The sequence below is a fragment of the Mugil cephalus genome, chromosome 1, assembly GCF_022458985.1.
Source record: "Mugil cephalus isolate CIBA_MC_2020 chromosome 1, CIBA_Mcephalus_1.1, whole genome shotgun sequence".
Lineage (NCBI taxonomy): Eukaryota > Metazoa > Chordata > Actinopteri > Mugiliformes > Mugilidae > Mugil > Mugil cephalus.
In genome coordinates, this window is record NC_061770.1 from 27,286,858 (window position 1) to 27,301,429 (window position 14,572).

The 14,572-nt window shown below is 44.9% G+C and overlaps 1 protein-coding gene across 2 annotated transcripts in view; it reads left to right on the forward strand.

Moving 5' to 3' along the window:
- The window catches only part of plxnb3 (plexin B3), a 51,159-nt gene extending 36,719 nt beyond the window's left edge, over positions 1-14,440 (forward strand). For both annotated transcript variants that reach the window (XM_047585584.1, XM_047585575.1), the window contains 23 exons: positions 657-793; positions 873-1,049; positions 2,239-2,404; positions 2,486-2,617; positions 3,181-3,285; positions 3,362-3,523; positions 3,755-3,906; positions 4,162-4,262; positions 5,520-5,737; positions 5,820-5,998; positions 6,092-6,158; positions 6,810-6,956; positions 7,046-7,126; positions 7,235-7,313; positions 7,399-7,502; positions 8,323-8,404; positions 9,559-9,725; positions 9,812-9,972; positions 10,043-10,190; positions 10,282-10,346; positions 11,351-11,426; positions 11,534-11,608; positions 12,341-14,440. In XM_047585584.1, coding sequence (XP_047441540.1) covers positions 657-793; positions 873-1,049; positions 2,239-2,404; positions 2,486-2,617; positions 3,181-3,285; positions 3,362-3,523; positions 3,755-3,906; positions 4,162-4,262; positions 5,520-5,737; positions 5,820-5,998; positions 6,092-6,158; positions 6,810-6,956; positions 7,046-7,126; positions 7,235-7,313; positions 7,399-7,502; positions 8,323-8,404; positions 9,559-9,725; positions 9,812-9,972; positions 10,043-10,190; positions 10,282-10,346; positions 11,351-11,426; positions 11,534-11,608; positions 12,341-12,445 — 2,886 coding nt within the window. In that variant the 3' untranslated portion in view covers positions 12,446-14,440. The remainder of the gene's footprint in view (positions 1-656; positions 794-872; positions 1,050-2,238; positions 2,405-2,485; positions 2,618-3,180; positions 3,286-3,361; positions 3,524-3,754; positions 3,907-4,161; positions 4,263-5,519; positions 5,738-5,819; positions 5,999-6,091; positions 6,159-6,809; positions 6,957-7,045; positions 7,127-7,234; positions 7,314-7,398; positions 7,503-8,322; positions 8,405-9,558; positions 9,726-9,811; positions 9,973-10,042; positions 10,191-10,281; positions 10,347-11,350; positions 11,427-11,533; positions 11,609-12,340) is intronic.
- The last annotated feature ends 132 nt before the right edge of the window (positions 14,441-14,572 follow it).

Here is a 14,572-nt window from a genome sequence, read left to right on the forward strand (position 1 = left end):
ACTTATTCATTTATTTTATTGACGTTTGTAGTTTGATATGACTTTTTGTTCGCGATTCTGGTTTTGTTGCCATTTTCAGGAATGAACAGTTTTATGTTTGGTTGCACGTTGGTGATTTTCTTATTTTATAAATAATGAAATCATCCCAGTGTCCATCTATGAGGACGTTGTTTTAATTTCCAGTAACAGCAATAAGAAAAGATATTTACAGTTTATCTAAAACTAGTCTGTGGCCGGTTCATTAGAGCTCAGAGTCAGAACCAGTCAGAAAGGTTTTGGGTTGAGGGTTGTTCTGTGACATCACGTATTTCTTTAAACTCTCTTTAAAAACTATTTTATTTGTTATATGTGTAACTGTCCCATGTCTTCATCACTCTGTGTGGTGCCGTGCATTCGTTTTTTTGAGGCATCATCAGTCTCTGAACCACCTGACAGTCCAGATACCTGGATCTGAGCCCTGTTCAGTTCAGTTTAAATGGCTGCGATTGGTTGTAGGACGATAAAATGTTTGAACCTTGTTCTGGATTGTGACTAAACTAAAGGTGATAAATGGACGCCATCTAGTGGTGACTGGAGGTAACTGTCATTAAAGGCATTAACCCTTAAACGTTGCTTCAGTCGCCACTGGTTCTAAATCTGATCTGATCTGTGTTCAGGATCCTCAGCTCCTGGATCTGGTTCCAGATAAAGGTCCGATCTCTGGAGGAACCCGGCTGACCATCAGAGGGCGCCAGCTGCTGACCGGACAGACGTCGGATCTGAGCGCCTTCCTGGGCCCTCAGCCCTGCTACATGTGAGTACCGACCCGCCAGGACCTGACTCTGACCCGATGTGAAAGAACTGGCCTCAGTTTTCTTCTCGCCCCCCCTCAGTGTGGAGGAGGTGAATGGAACCCACTTGGTGTGCCAGACCGGCGCCAGTAATCGGACCGGGGAAGTTCCCGTCAGGGTTTTGTTTGGGAAAGCCGAGCGGACCGTCCCAAACCTCACCTTCCAATACCTGGACGACCCCGTCATCACCGACGCCGCCCCAGCAGAGAGCTTCTACGCGTAAGGACCAATCACCAACACTGGCTCCTCCCCACAAATAAACACAGAAAGAGAAATTAACACACATCAAATACAAAACCGGGCCAAAAATGTCCTGGATCTAACTGAGCTAATGGGTCAGAGCCTCCTGGTGGAGCATTAGTTCATGGTGATTATCTTATTATCTAACAAGTTATTTAGGACCAACTGATGCAATGAAGAGCTTCTCATTTCTTCTCCCTGAGGCTATGGCCATACCAGGATTCATGGGGCTCAGATAGAGAAAGAGGTTCAGGGAGCATGAATCCAGACCAGAGTCCAGACCTGAACCCAGAGAGAATGTTTGGGATGAGCTGGAGACTCAGACATCATCAATACAAGATCTGAACTAAAAACACTGGATGAAATAAACCTGGAGACATTGGAGAAGCTTCTTATTGAACCAATGGAGTCAAAGCTGGAGGAGCTCCGCCCACTGACTAGAGGGGAGGAGCTCCGCCCACAGACTAGAGGGAAGGAGCTCCGCCTACAGATTAGGGGGGGGGTTTAATAGTCAGGCTGCTTCTTCTAAACTTCTTTACTTTTCCAAACATAATGGCACAGTGTAACTGTCAGTGTGAGTAGGGATGTGTCCTTAAACTGGGATGATGCTAACGGTAGCAACCAGACTGATCTGGGTGCTTCACTTGGTTCCAGTGAGTTTTTAATTAGCTTAGCCTCCTTAGCTCTATAGCTGCATGGATGGAAGTGAAGCTTCAACATGTCTAAGAACAAACGTTTGTCTAAAGTTTGTCTGGACTTCACCTCTAAAGATGCAACAAGGAGGAAACACCTGGAATAAGATTCAACATCTGACCACACATGCATTAGCATTAGCATTAGCATTTTATTAAAGGAGCAGAGATGTAGCGTCTCTGATAGCGTCTTCAACTAACACGTCACAAAATGCCTTAAAAATAAAAAAGGCTCCATTTTCAAGTTTATATGTCTTCATTCTTAAAAGAACCTGAAGCATCCCTGGCTGGGGGGGGTGTTCACTATCACCACTATCGCCATGGAGACGGTGGGATAACACAGCCATGTGCTGATGAGATCCTTGAGTTCGTCATGGTGGTGGCGGCAACTAGAGCAGTAACGCTGGTCAACCAGTCATCGTTATAACCGCTGGCTCCTAATTACTCATTACTAATTATTGACTTCCTGTCCTCAGCGGGGGGCGTGTCGTCACGGTGACCGGCAGGAACCTGGACGTGGTGCAGCAGCCAGTCATAGCGGTGTGGGTGGAGCCTGTGGACGTCCAGAGGGTGAAACGCAGGAGACGATTGGCTCTCCTCACGGCCAAGCAGCAGCTGGTCTTCAACAGCACCATGACGACGGTGAGACGAACCGGCCAATCAGAGGCAGCCGTGTCCGTGATACTGAAATTAATTCAACCCGTCTCTTCTTCTGTTCTCCAGGCGTCTGAGCGCTGCTCTGTCAGGTCGTCCTCTGAAATGAGCTGCTTGACCCCTAAAGTGAGCCCAGAGGTGAAGGTTAAAGGCGTCTGGTTCCAGCTGGATAACGTCAGAGTTCACTACGAGAGCATCAAGGTACCAGTCCGCCTGGAAACTGACAAATACAATGTGAGGCCTCACGTTTACATCTGTCCTGAGGAATCTGATCAACAAGAGACCAGTTTAACGTCCAGGTGTGAACACTGATCTGGTGTCAGTCCGCATGTGGATGCGGTCTGAGACCATGTGACCTGGTTCCTTTGGTTTAGAGTCCTGGTCCCATTGTAGACCTCCTACTGACCTCATTCATTCATCCACTTCCCTCCTTCCATGTGGTCCTGGTTCTGGTCCAGTGGTAGGTAGAGATCCATCACAGACAGCAGCTGATACAGTATTCCACTGACCACATGGTGGCGCTGCTGCTGATTTACACCCAGACTGAGACCAGATCTCCAGTTCTGGCTGAGGACGAGTTAATGGAGACACATTTTAATTCATTGACACCAGGTGTGAACACAGATCTAGTTAAAAGGTGAGACCAGGTGAGACCAGACTATTCAGGATGGATATTAATGGAAGGTCTGAACAGAGCGTGTTGTTTTATTTGTGGAGGATTGTATCCTGGCTCAGTTCTAACGTTCTCCCCGTGTGCTCCTCAGGGTAAAAGCTTCTCTTATTATCCGGACCCACACTTAGATCCTCTGAACAAAGAAGCTCCAGGGACTCCGTATCATTTCAAACCCGGGGGAGTGATCGCTGTGGAGGTACAGTACCGGACACTCAGATGGTCCTAGAGGAAACCTCTCCTCTGACCCCGTCCCTTTTCATGGTGTCCCTCAGGGTAAGGACCTGACCACGGCCATGACTAGAGAGGAGGTGAAAGCCTGGCTCGGGGACCAAGCGTGTGACGTGAAAACTCTGGACAGCACTCACCTGTACTGTGAACCCCCAGAGGTTCAACCCAGGAGTGTGGACGACAGCAATGACCTGCCCAGCCTCAGGGTACGTAGCATGTTAGCATCTGGATGTATGAATCAGTCTGGGGGGAGGGAATACTGAGCCCTGTGCCTCCATCTAGTGGTCTAATGGTGGTACTACAGGTACTAAACACAATCCAGCCATCTTAGAGCGAGAGTTAGCTTAGCATTGGTATGTAGCATGTAGCCTTGGTGACTGGTTTCCCTGGTTCCAGTGTTCCCATCCCTAGTTCTAAAGTCCTCGTCTGTCTCTCAGGTCGTCATGGGAAACCTGGAGAAGGACTTGGGATTGGTTCAGTACGACACCGACTCTCTGCTGCCTCCCGTCCCATTGGCTGCTCAGATCAGTTTGGGGGCGGGAGCAGCCGTCATCATCCTGTCAGTGCTGGTCGTCATCCTCATGTACAGGTAATACACAATCATTTCTCGGAGGTTCTCATGGTTTATATCAAAAGATGTTTTAAAAAAGGAAACTGGACTTGTAGTGTTTTGAGTTGATCCACAGAGTTTCCTATTGAAACTCAGGTTCCCTCCAGTCTCTTAGAACTGAACAAGTCCAGTTGACTTCTTTAAAACGCTTTTTGGATTTTATTCAGAGTAGAAACTTGAGTGACTTGATGTTTGGCTCCATTAACGTTGAGTTTGCTTGTGTTCTGTGCTCAGGAGGAAGAGTAAACAGGCTCTCAGAGACTATAAGAAGGTTTTGCTGCAGCTGGAAACTCTGGAGATCAACGTAGGAGATCAGTGCCGCAAAGAGTTCACCGGTAAATTTAACTCATGGGTAAACTCTGAGCTAACCCTGAGAAATAATGGTGCTAATGGAATCAAAAATAGTTCTTTAGAGTGATGACATGGAACAACCCTTTCCAGTAAACGGTTCTACAAAAGAACCCATAAAGGTCCCTCAAAGGACCATCAAGAACTGTTCTGTTAGGCCCCATAAATGGTTCTCCAAAGGGCTTTTTCAACCTTTTTTCTTTATTTAATTGATTAGGACAATCAACATATCAGCAAAAACCATCAGTATAAATATGCCAGAGTTAGCACAGCTGCTAAATTTCATCCACTGTCCTAAGACCGGTATCTAAGACAGGTATCTAAGACAGGTATCTAAGACAGGTATCTATCAAGGTCCAACATTTTGTACTTATTAATAATTTTACAATAATGATAATGTGTAGTTTTTTTTCAAGAGTTTTAAGTGTCCTCTTAAAGAGAGACTTGGTTTTAGGGCGCTCTCTGACGTATGTGACCATGTGGTGTAACAATAGGAAATGTATGTAAATATCACTGCATGCATATTGGTCTTTGCTGACTCTGTAGTCAGGAAAGGTCTCATATGTTTGAAGTTATATTTGATTATATTTGAGACTTTTTTAATATGCTGCTTGAAATTAAGATTTGAATCGAAAATTACCTGAAGATGAGATGAGATGGGATAAGATAAGACTTTACTGATCCCCACTGTGGAAATTCGATTGTTAGAGCAGCACAAGTCAAGAAAAAAACAGTGACCAGAAAAGAAATTAAATAGGACACAGAGAGCAGGCAGCAAAAAGACATTAAAGTGTTCAACCATATCAAGTCTCTCTCCGTCCACCTTGATAGTCGACTGTTGGGTGAAAACATACAGACTGTTTTTTTTGTTTGTTTTTTTTTTATTTGAAAAAGTAAACAACAGTTTTTGGAGCCACTGGGACACTGGCACCATGACTCCTGAAATTATTGCTGCAGCTTCTTGGTTTGAATTAGCATGACAGTATAACACAGTATCATTGGCATACAGTTGCATTTTTAGACAAATATGCTGAATAAAGTAGGACCCAATATTGAGCCCTGTGGCACTCCAGCAGAACAGGTGAGGTATGAAGACAGGTTGTGGAACCATTTTTAAGGAAGTCTTAACTGATTCATTTTAAAGGGTTATATGTTTTTATTTTCATGTGTAGTTCTTGACCTCAGTGTGGTCGTGGTGGACTGGGCGCTAGAAGGTGTTAAGAGAGTCTTTTTGTCTCCTCTAGACCTGATGACGGAGATGATGGATCTGAGCAGTGATGTTGGGGGACCAGGGCTGCCCCTGCTGGACTACAAGACGTATGCAGAGAGAGTCTTCTTCCCCGGCCAGCAGACGGCGCCGCTGAGCCGCCAGCTGGACCTGCCCGAGTCCAGGAGGCAGACTGTGGAGCAGGGTCTCCAGCAACTCAACAACCTGCTCAACAACAGGCTCTTCCTCACTCGGGTGAGTGGGGGGTGGTGGATGTGGTCCAGGTGGTCCAGGTGAGCTCCTGTAGGTGTTGACTGTGTGTGTGTGTCTCTCCCAGTTCATCCACACCCTGGAGGCCCAGCAGGGGTTCTCTCAGAGAGACCGGGGTTACGTTGCCAGTCTGCTCACCATGGCTCTGCACGACAAACTGGAATATTTCACCGAGGTCATGAAGTGTCTTCTCCAGGACCTGGTCCAACAGTACGTGGCCAAAAACCCCAAACTCATGCTGCGCCGGTACGTAAACCAGATGTTCATGATGTAGATTATGGTCTGAAGACAGGTCTCAGGTCTCAGGAGTCTGCACCTGTCTCCATGTCTGTCTTCCAGGACAGAGACGGTGGTTGAGAAGATGTTGACCAACTGGATGTCCATTTGCCTCTACTCCTTCCTCAAGGTAACATCTCTCTACTTGTCCCACAGCTGATGCTGGTACCATAATGCTAATGGTGCAAATGCTAATGGTAGTAACCAGACTGATTTGGTGCCAGTGAGTTTTTAATTAGCTTAGCCTCCTTAGCTCTATTGCTGCATGGATGGAAGTGAACCTTCAATATGTCTAAGAACAAACGTTTGTCTAAAGTTTGTCTGGATTCACCTCTAAAGATGCAACAAGGAGGAAACACCTGGAATTAGATTCAACATCTGACCACACATAGCATTTTATTAGCGTCACTGAGTTAGCAGCATCCCTGGAGAGGAGAGTCCCACTCCCATGTTAGCTAGAAGATGCTACATGTTCATCATGTTGCAGAAAAACTGCTGAAAGTTTAAAGTTGCTGGTGTTCATGAGACACTTGTTGCTTCTGGTTTTGATACATGTATTTATATTATTTAAATTAATATTCTGTTCAACTTGCACAATGTGTCCTAGATCAGCCAGAACAGGAGGAGCAACGACCCATAAACCAAACTATCAGTCCACAATGACCCACAGGCTACAACACAAACCGATAACACCAGTTTACAAATACAGTTATGAATGAAGTTTAGATTCACCGTCCTCTGTCCCTCTGTCCCTCTGTCCCTCTGTCCCTCTGTCTTTCAGGAGGTGGCGGGGGAGCCTCTCTACATGCTCTACCGAGCCATAAAGTATCAGGTGGACAAAGGGCCAGTGGACGCTGTGACAGGAAAAGCCAAACGGACGCTCAATGACAGTCACCTGCTGCGGGAGGACATCGATTACTGCGCCATGGTAACCAAGGCAACCCATGTCTCACCTGTCTGTCTCACCTGTCTGCCTTGCCTGTCTCACCTCTCCCTGTCTCTCTCTCTCTCCCTCAGACTCTGACGGTGTTGGTGAAGAATGGAGTCGAGGTCCAACCGTGTCCTGTTAAGGTGCTCGACACCGACACCATCACACAGGTACCTGTCTGCCTCTAACCTGCCTGTCTGTTTATCTACCTGTCTACCTGCCTACCTGTTTACCTACCTGTCTGTCTACCTGCCTCTAACCTACCTGTCTGTGTGCAGGTGAAGGATAAGATCTTGGATCAGGTCTACAGAGGAGCTCCGTTCTCTCAGAGACCATCAGCAGACAGCCTGGATCTTGGTACACACCTGTCTCACCTGCCTCACCTGTCTCACCTGTCTGTGGTTTGACTGACAGCTCACATTGTTTCTCCATTTATTAACAGAGTGGCGTTCAGGTCAGGCCGGTCACCTGACTCTGTCTGATGATGATGTCACGGCGGTGGTTCAGGGACGCTGGAAGAGACTCAACACGCTGCAGCACTATAAGGTTAGAACCAACCACATAACAGCTAGCATCACATTGGACATGAAGCTAGCATCACATTTTGACATGCTACAAACAGCTAGCATCACATTGGACACATGCTACAAACAGCTAGCATCACATAGGACATGTAACTAGCATCACATTGGACATGAAGCTAGCATCACATTTTGACATGCTACAAACAGCTAGCATCGCATTGGACACATGCTACAAACAGCTAGCATCACATTGGACATGAAGCTAGCATCACATTTTGACATTCTACAAACAGCTAGCATCGCATTGGACACATGCTACAAACAGCTAGCATCACATTGGACATGAAGCTAGCATCACATTTTTACATGCTACAAACAGCTAGCATCACATTGGACCCATGCTACAAACAGCTAGCATCACATTGGACACATGCTACAAACAGCTAGCATCGCATTGGACACATGCTACAAACAGCTAGCATCACATTGGACACATGCTACAAACAGCTAGCATCACTATCTTTTTTGTTGTTTTTGTGTTATCTTCGGTTATGTTTGTATGTTATTTATAATAATGTAAAGATTATTGTTATTATTATTATGCTGATAGGAAGCGATGTATTCAAATAGTATTAATCTGTTAAGAAGGAGCAGGATAAACTACATCTGTACTTCCTCCCACTCCTTTTCAGATATGTAGAATATGTAATTTTAAGTTGATGTTCATTTTGTGTTATTTTGGTACATTATGTCCATTCATGTGTGATTATTTTGTCTGCTGTTTACACGAAATAAACAAAATTTCAGCTCCTTCTTTACGTCTTGGTTCTCCTCATCTCCAGGTTCCAGACGGAGCCACGGTGGCTCTGATTCCTCGTTCTCAGAGTTCAGGAGGAGTCAACCAGGTTTTCCAGACTGGAGAGAGTACGATCAAACACACCTCAACTACTGAGCCCACGCAAAGCATCACATGGCTAGTGCTAGCTAGTTAGCCTCAGCTAACAAACACACAACAAACAACGTGCCAGAATTTCTTCTTCTGTCTTCTTCAATTTTTCGTCAAATCAAAAAAGAACAACTGACAACAAATGTTTATTATTTATTGATTTATTTATTAAATGTAAACGTTTCCTAACTTCCTTGTTCTTCTTCGCACTGACAATCTGGAGTTGTTGTTATTTAAAGGTTAATATGCTGTGATGTTTCTGGTGGATGTTATATAAGAAAAACAGCTTTTTGGTTCAGGAGCAATAAAAATTAGAAACTATAGCAGCTATACACAATAAAATACTATACAAAAAAAGCACACAATGAATTTAAGTGGTACAATGAGGGAAAGCAGCACATAGTAGTAGTGAAAGATAGCTTAGCATTGCTATGTAGCACGTAGCCTTGGTGGCTGTTAGCTTAACATTGATATGTAGTACGTAGCCTTGGTGGCTGCTAGCTTAAGATTGCTATGTAGCATGTAGCCTTGGTGGCTGTTAGCTTAAGCTATTGCAGTATTCGTGTTTGCATTTCTATGCGTCCTTGGTGGCTGTTAGCTTAGCATTGCTAAGTAGCATGTAGCCTTGGTGGCTGGTAGCTTAGCATTGCTATGTAGCATGTAGCCTTGGTGGCTGGTAGCTTAGCATTGCTATGTAGCATGTAGCCTTGGTGGCTTGTAGCTTAGCATTGCTATGTTGCATGTAGCCTTGGTGGCTTGTAGCTTAGCATTGCTATGTAGCATGTAGCCTTGGTGACTGTTAGCTTAGCATTGCTATGTAGCATGTAGCCTTGGTGGCTGTTAGCTTAGCATTGCTATGTAGCATGTAGCCTTGGTGGCTGGTAGCTTAGCATTGCTATGTTGCATGTAGCCTTGGTGGCTGGTAGCTTAGCATTGCTATGTAGCATGTAGCCTTGGTGGCTGGGGTCCTGGGGAGTTCCATGTGTAAATCTCCATCTTCTTCTGGATCGTATAATGAGCTCAGTGGTAGAATGTGATGATGTCCGGGAGAAATAAAATGTCCAAAGGTTGAACTGTGTGTCCACTGTGGCTGTGGTTGTCATGGTGACCGAGTCCCTGTATGTTGCCGTAGAAACCCCGATGCTGGAGGGTGAGGAGGAGGAGGGGCTCCGTCTGTGGCACCTGGTGAAGAGCAGTGAAGATCCTGAGATCCCCAAACACAGAAAGAGCAGCATGAGGGAGAGAGAACGAGCCAAGGCCATACCTGAGATTTACCTGACCAGGCTGCTGTCCATGAAGGTAACACGGACTTACCTGGGCTCACCTGTCAATGTCTCACCTGTCCTGTCTCACCTGTCCTGTCTCACCTGTGTGTCTCTCCATAGGGGACGCTGCAGAAGTTTGTGGACGACGTCTTCGTGGCGATCCTCAGTACGAAGCGTCCTCCTCCGATCGCCGTTCGCTTCTTCTTTGACTTCCTGGACGACATGGCGGAAAAACACGAGATCGACGACCCGGAGACCGTCCACATCTGGAAGACTAACAGGTGAGACACACATCTGGACACCTGGTAGCTCCGCCCCATGACAGGAAGCTCACCGCCTGTCCCTCTCCAGTCTCCCCCTCAGGTTCTGGGTCAACATCCTGAAGAACCCTCAGTTTGTTCTGGACGTCCAGGTGACGGACAGCATCGACGCCGTCCTGTCCGTCATCGCTCAGACCTTCATCGACTCCTGCACCACGTCTGAGCACAAAGTGGGACGGGTACGACTTGTCCCTCCGTCTCCGTCTCCGTCTCTGTCTCTGTCTGTCCCTTTGGGTTGTGTGACCTCATGAGTTATTTTTGTCCAATCAGGATTCTCCTGTCAACAAGCTGCTGTACGCCAGAGAGATCCCCCGATACAAACAGCTGGTGGAGAGGTGAGACCCTGGTCTAGTGTCCTAGAGTCTGATTCTACTTCACCTTGGTCCTGGTTTGGTTTCATTCTTCATGTGAACACGTTGGAGCTAAAACCAGACTAGAACCATCAGATCCAGGAGGAACAAATTAGAAAACCACAAACACGTTGAACCAACCATTTCTAGAACTTAGAATGTAAATCTAACCTGGACATTTCTAAAGCTGATCAACACATTTAGTTATTTACAACTATTTCCATTAAAACTATTTAGGACCATGTCCACAACTATCAGGTGTCCAACCAGTAATAATGTCTGAATGTCTCTAAACTGTCTCCTGTCTCTATAGACTGAATATAGTCTCACTGTTGCTTAGCAACCACTGACACATCATGTCCTGATTGGTTGATGGATGCATGTTTCCACCAATAGGAAAGGGGCTGTCATGTTGTTTCTTTCTATCATGTGTAGCTGGCTAGCTCTCTCCTCTTGCTAGTTCTCTCCTCTGGCTAGCTCTCTCCTCCTGCTAGCTCTCCTATTGCTAGCTCTCTCCTCTGGCTAGCTCTCTCCTCCTGCTAGCTCTCTCCTCTTGCTAGCTCTCTCCTCCTGCTAGCTCTCCTATTGCTAGCTCTCTCCTCTGGCTAGCTCTCTCCTCTTGCTAGCGTTTTCCTCCGTGAACCAAACATGACGACAATGTTCAGGAAAAAGACTCAGTTATTTAGAACCAGTCTAGTTTTACTTGGTCTAGAAACACTAGTTAAAAACTATCTGTAGTTTAAAGTTAGCACTTCCTGCTAAAGTAGAAACAGAGACTCAGTGAGAAGCGCCCTGGTGCTACGGCGTCTTAAACTGGCCGACTCCAGAGCTTGACGCTCTAATAATTAACATGAAGCAACTTTTAACATGTCAACTTAAAGCACTATCAGAATATTAATCAACTAAAATAGCATGCTGTGCAGTTGTCATAGAAACACTGGCACTGTGTTGTGTTGTTGTGTGATGTGCTGTGTTATTGTTGTGTGCAGGTATTACAGTGACATCCACAGCGCTGCATCAGGCTGTTACCAGGAGATGAACTCAACTCTGACCGAACTGTCTGGGGTCAGTTCACTGAACTATTCATGAGTCAGGAAACAGCAGCAATGACATCACCATCATCTAACCACCTGTCTACCTGTCTGTCTGTCTTTCTACCTGTCTGTCCGCAGAGTTTCGCCTCAGAGATGAACACTCTAGTTGCGCTCCATGAACTCTACAAGTACATCAACAAATATTATGACCAGGTAATTTGAAAATTTTAATGAACTTTATTTATTTATTCATTTTTTGTGAGCAGAGATGAACAGCTAGCATCACATTGAACATATGCTAAAAAAACAACTAGCATCACATTGGACATATGCTACAAACGGCTAGCAGTATGGATGGGTGATATGGGCTAAAAAAAAAAATGATCCCAATAAATTTCGCCATAACGATAAAAATCAAGATTCTGTTCCATGTTTCTGGCTCAGTCTGTCTCTATGTTCTGTTCAGAGAGTTCCACAGTCCCTTCGGTTCTATCGTTCCATCTCTGGCTTTACTTCCCATACGGAACAGACTGAGTGAATATATCAGTTTTAAATTTACTGTAAAGTGAACAGATTAATGAAATGAAATGTACAGCTCAGAGATAAAGAATGATTAAATGTTATAGAAATACGTCAAGTATGTTGAGTGCGTCGAGAACATTAAAAACGTGTACGTTAAGAACGTTGCGTACATCGCAAACGTCGTGTATGTCGAGAACGTTGTGTACGTTTATAACGTCAAATACTTCAAGAATATCGAGAATGTTGAGAACGTCGAGTTTGCTGAGAAGTGAGTTTCCATTAAACTGCGTACGATAGTTATCGCCCATTCCTAGCTAGCCGTGCAGATCCAGTGTCTGGTAGCTAGCTCTCAAGCTCTGTGTCGATAGTTTTGTTTTGTCAAATGTTTCTCGTCTAAAAACGAAACGTCTCTGTCTCTGTCAGATCATCATGTCTCTGGAGGAGGACAGCTCTGGTCAGAAGATGCAGTTAGCCTACCGGCTGCAGCAGGTCGCCGCCCTGGTGGAGAACAAGGTCACTGACCTCTGATCTCCACCTTTGACCTGCAGAGACTGAAGCGGTGGAAACGACTGGACGACCGCGTCTTCCTGTGTGTGTGTGTGTGTGAGTGTGTGTGTGTGTGTGTGTGTGTGTGTGTGTGTGTGAGGTTTTTCTAGTCAGACTCAGGAGGTTTTTCAGATTCCTTCTCAGCAGCAGAGAAACGTTCGCTAGCGTTGAGTCGAACTAACGTTAAAATAACTGGAAACGAACCGACTGTGGTGGAGAACGACAATCGAACCAATCAGATCAGGGAACATCGCTGTCACCTGCTGCCTTGCACTACGTTTCCCAGAGTTCCCTGCTGTTCTGCTGTCTGTGAGCTAAAAAAATAAAAGCACAATTTAAATAGTTTCTACTCTGATCACAGACGAGCTGTTTTGTATGTTTTGCCTTTTCTACTGAAACCAGCCGCTCTGACTCTGGAGATGCCAATAAGACGCAATAAGAGGATCAGGATCAGGGAGCGTTTAAACCAGTTTTCAGTGTGACCCTGGTTTCTGAGCCGCAGCAGCAGCATAGGAGTGAGGTTCTGTTCAGGACCTGATCCAGTTCTTCCTCCTGACCGGGTCCAGTCCAGAACCCAGAGTCACACTGAACGTTTAAAACGTCAAAGTCGAACCTGCTGAAAAAAGAGCTGATGAAAACAATCAGAACCCTGGAGGAGCTGAAGAGGGAGTGTGTGTGTTAGCTAGTCACTAACTTATTGTGTGTACATACTGTGAGTCCTATTTATACTTATTTATCCCGGCTGTGCCTTCACTCCTGCAGCTCGGTGGCGCTGTCTGCTCAGACAGAGCCTCATTGACCCTGGTTCCCAGTGTCTCGTGGGAAGATAAATTCTAATGTTTAACTTTTACTGAACCAGGGAAGAAAAAACAAGAGTAGCCAACACAACCATCCCGGAGCTACAAACCGCTAGCATCACAACAAACATGTCATTAGCGTAATAGCATAACAGCCTCAGTCATGTTCAAACATTTTCAGAAAACAAGAAAAGCACAATTCTTAGCAGCACCAGAAGTGAGAGAAGTATTCCCATTCTGCACTGAAGTAAAAGTACAGATTCTCATGTAAAAATACCTGAAAAATGTACTGAAGTGCAGTAATGAAGTGTTTGTACTTCGTTACTTCCCACCTTTGAAAACGACATTGGCATTTTAATTGATATTGTGACAGTAATTCAAAGAAAGACTGCTATGGCTGTTAGGCTAATGACATGCTACAGACCGCTAGCATCACAAAGAATCAAAACGTAAAACAAATTAAATCTTTTTTATCAGAGCTTTTCAGGATTTTAGAGAGACGTTCAGAACAGCTGCATTTTTAAAATTACTACTATGTATATAATATCAGGTGTGCTAGCTGCGTGCTAGCTAGCTGAGTGCTAGCTGCCTGCTCTGACTTCTGAAATGTGGCGGCTCTTTGGTTTAATCTCATATAACAGTGTTATTGTGATTCTTCTTCTTCTTCTTCTTCTGATATTTCTCTGAATGTCTTCTTTGCCTTGCGTGTTTTTTGAGCCTGTGTTTGACCCGTAGTTGTAGTTCTTTGGTCAGAATAAACTTCTGCATGCGTGTGATGATGAATGAAACTTAATGGTGCTTCTTCAGAAAAACTTTGTCTTCTTTTCTTTTATTACTTTATTTCTAAGACGAGTGGCGGGGCTTAAACACTGACGATGATGTCACCTGATCTTTGATTTTGTTTTTGTTTTTTTGTTTTTTACAAGGGAAAGTTTAAAGGTTTGTGTAAAATAACTCCAGGATCAGTTGTAATGACGCTGATTTTCTACTGACTGTGTACAGTTTGCTAACATTGTGTAAATGTGTCTGTAAATACTTCCTGTCTGCAAATGATGATGATGATGATGATGATGATGACGGCGAGTCAGTCTGGAATGGAAATGTGCTTTTTATTGTGAGAAAGCAGAAGTCCAAACACAATTTGTATCATGTAAAAATAAATTTCTAATTTTAACAGGTTTCTGTTTGTGACGCGTCATTGTTTTAAAGATTTAAATCAGCTTCTGAGGAAGGAAGGAAGGAGGGAAGGAAGGAAGGAAGGAAAGGGAGGATTAAAGGAAGAAATTAAGTATGCAAGGCAAGGATGAAAGGG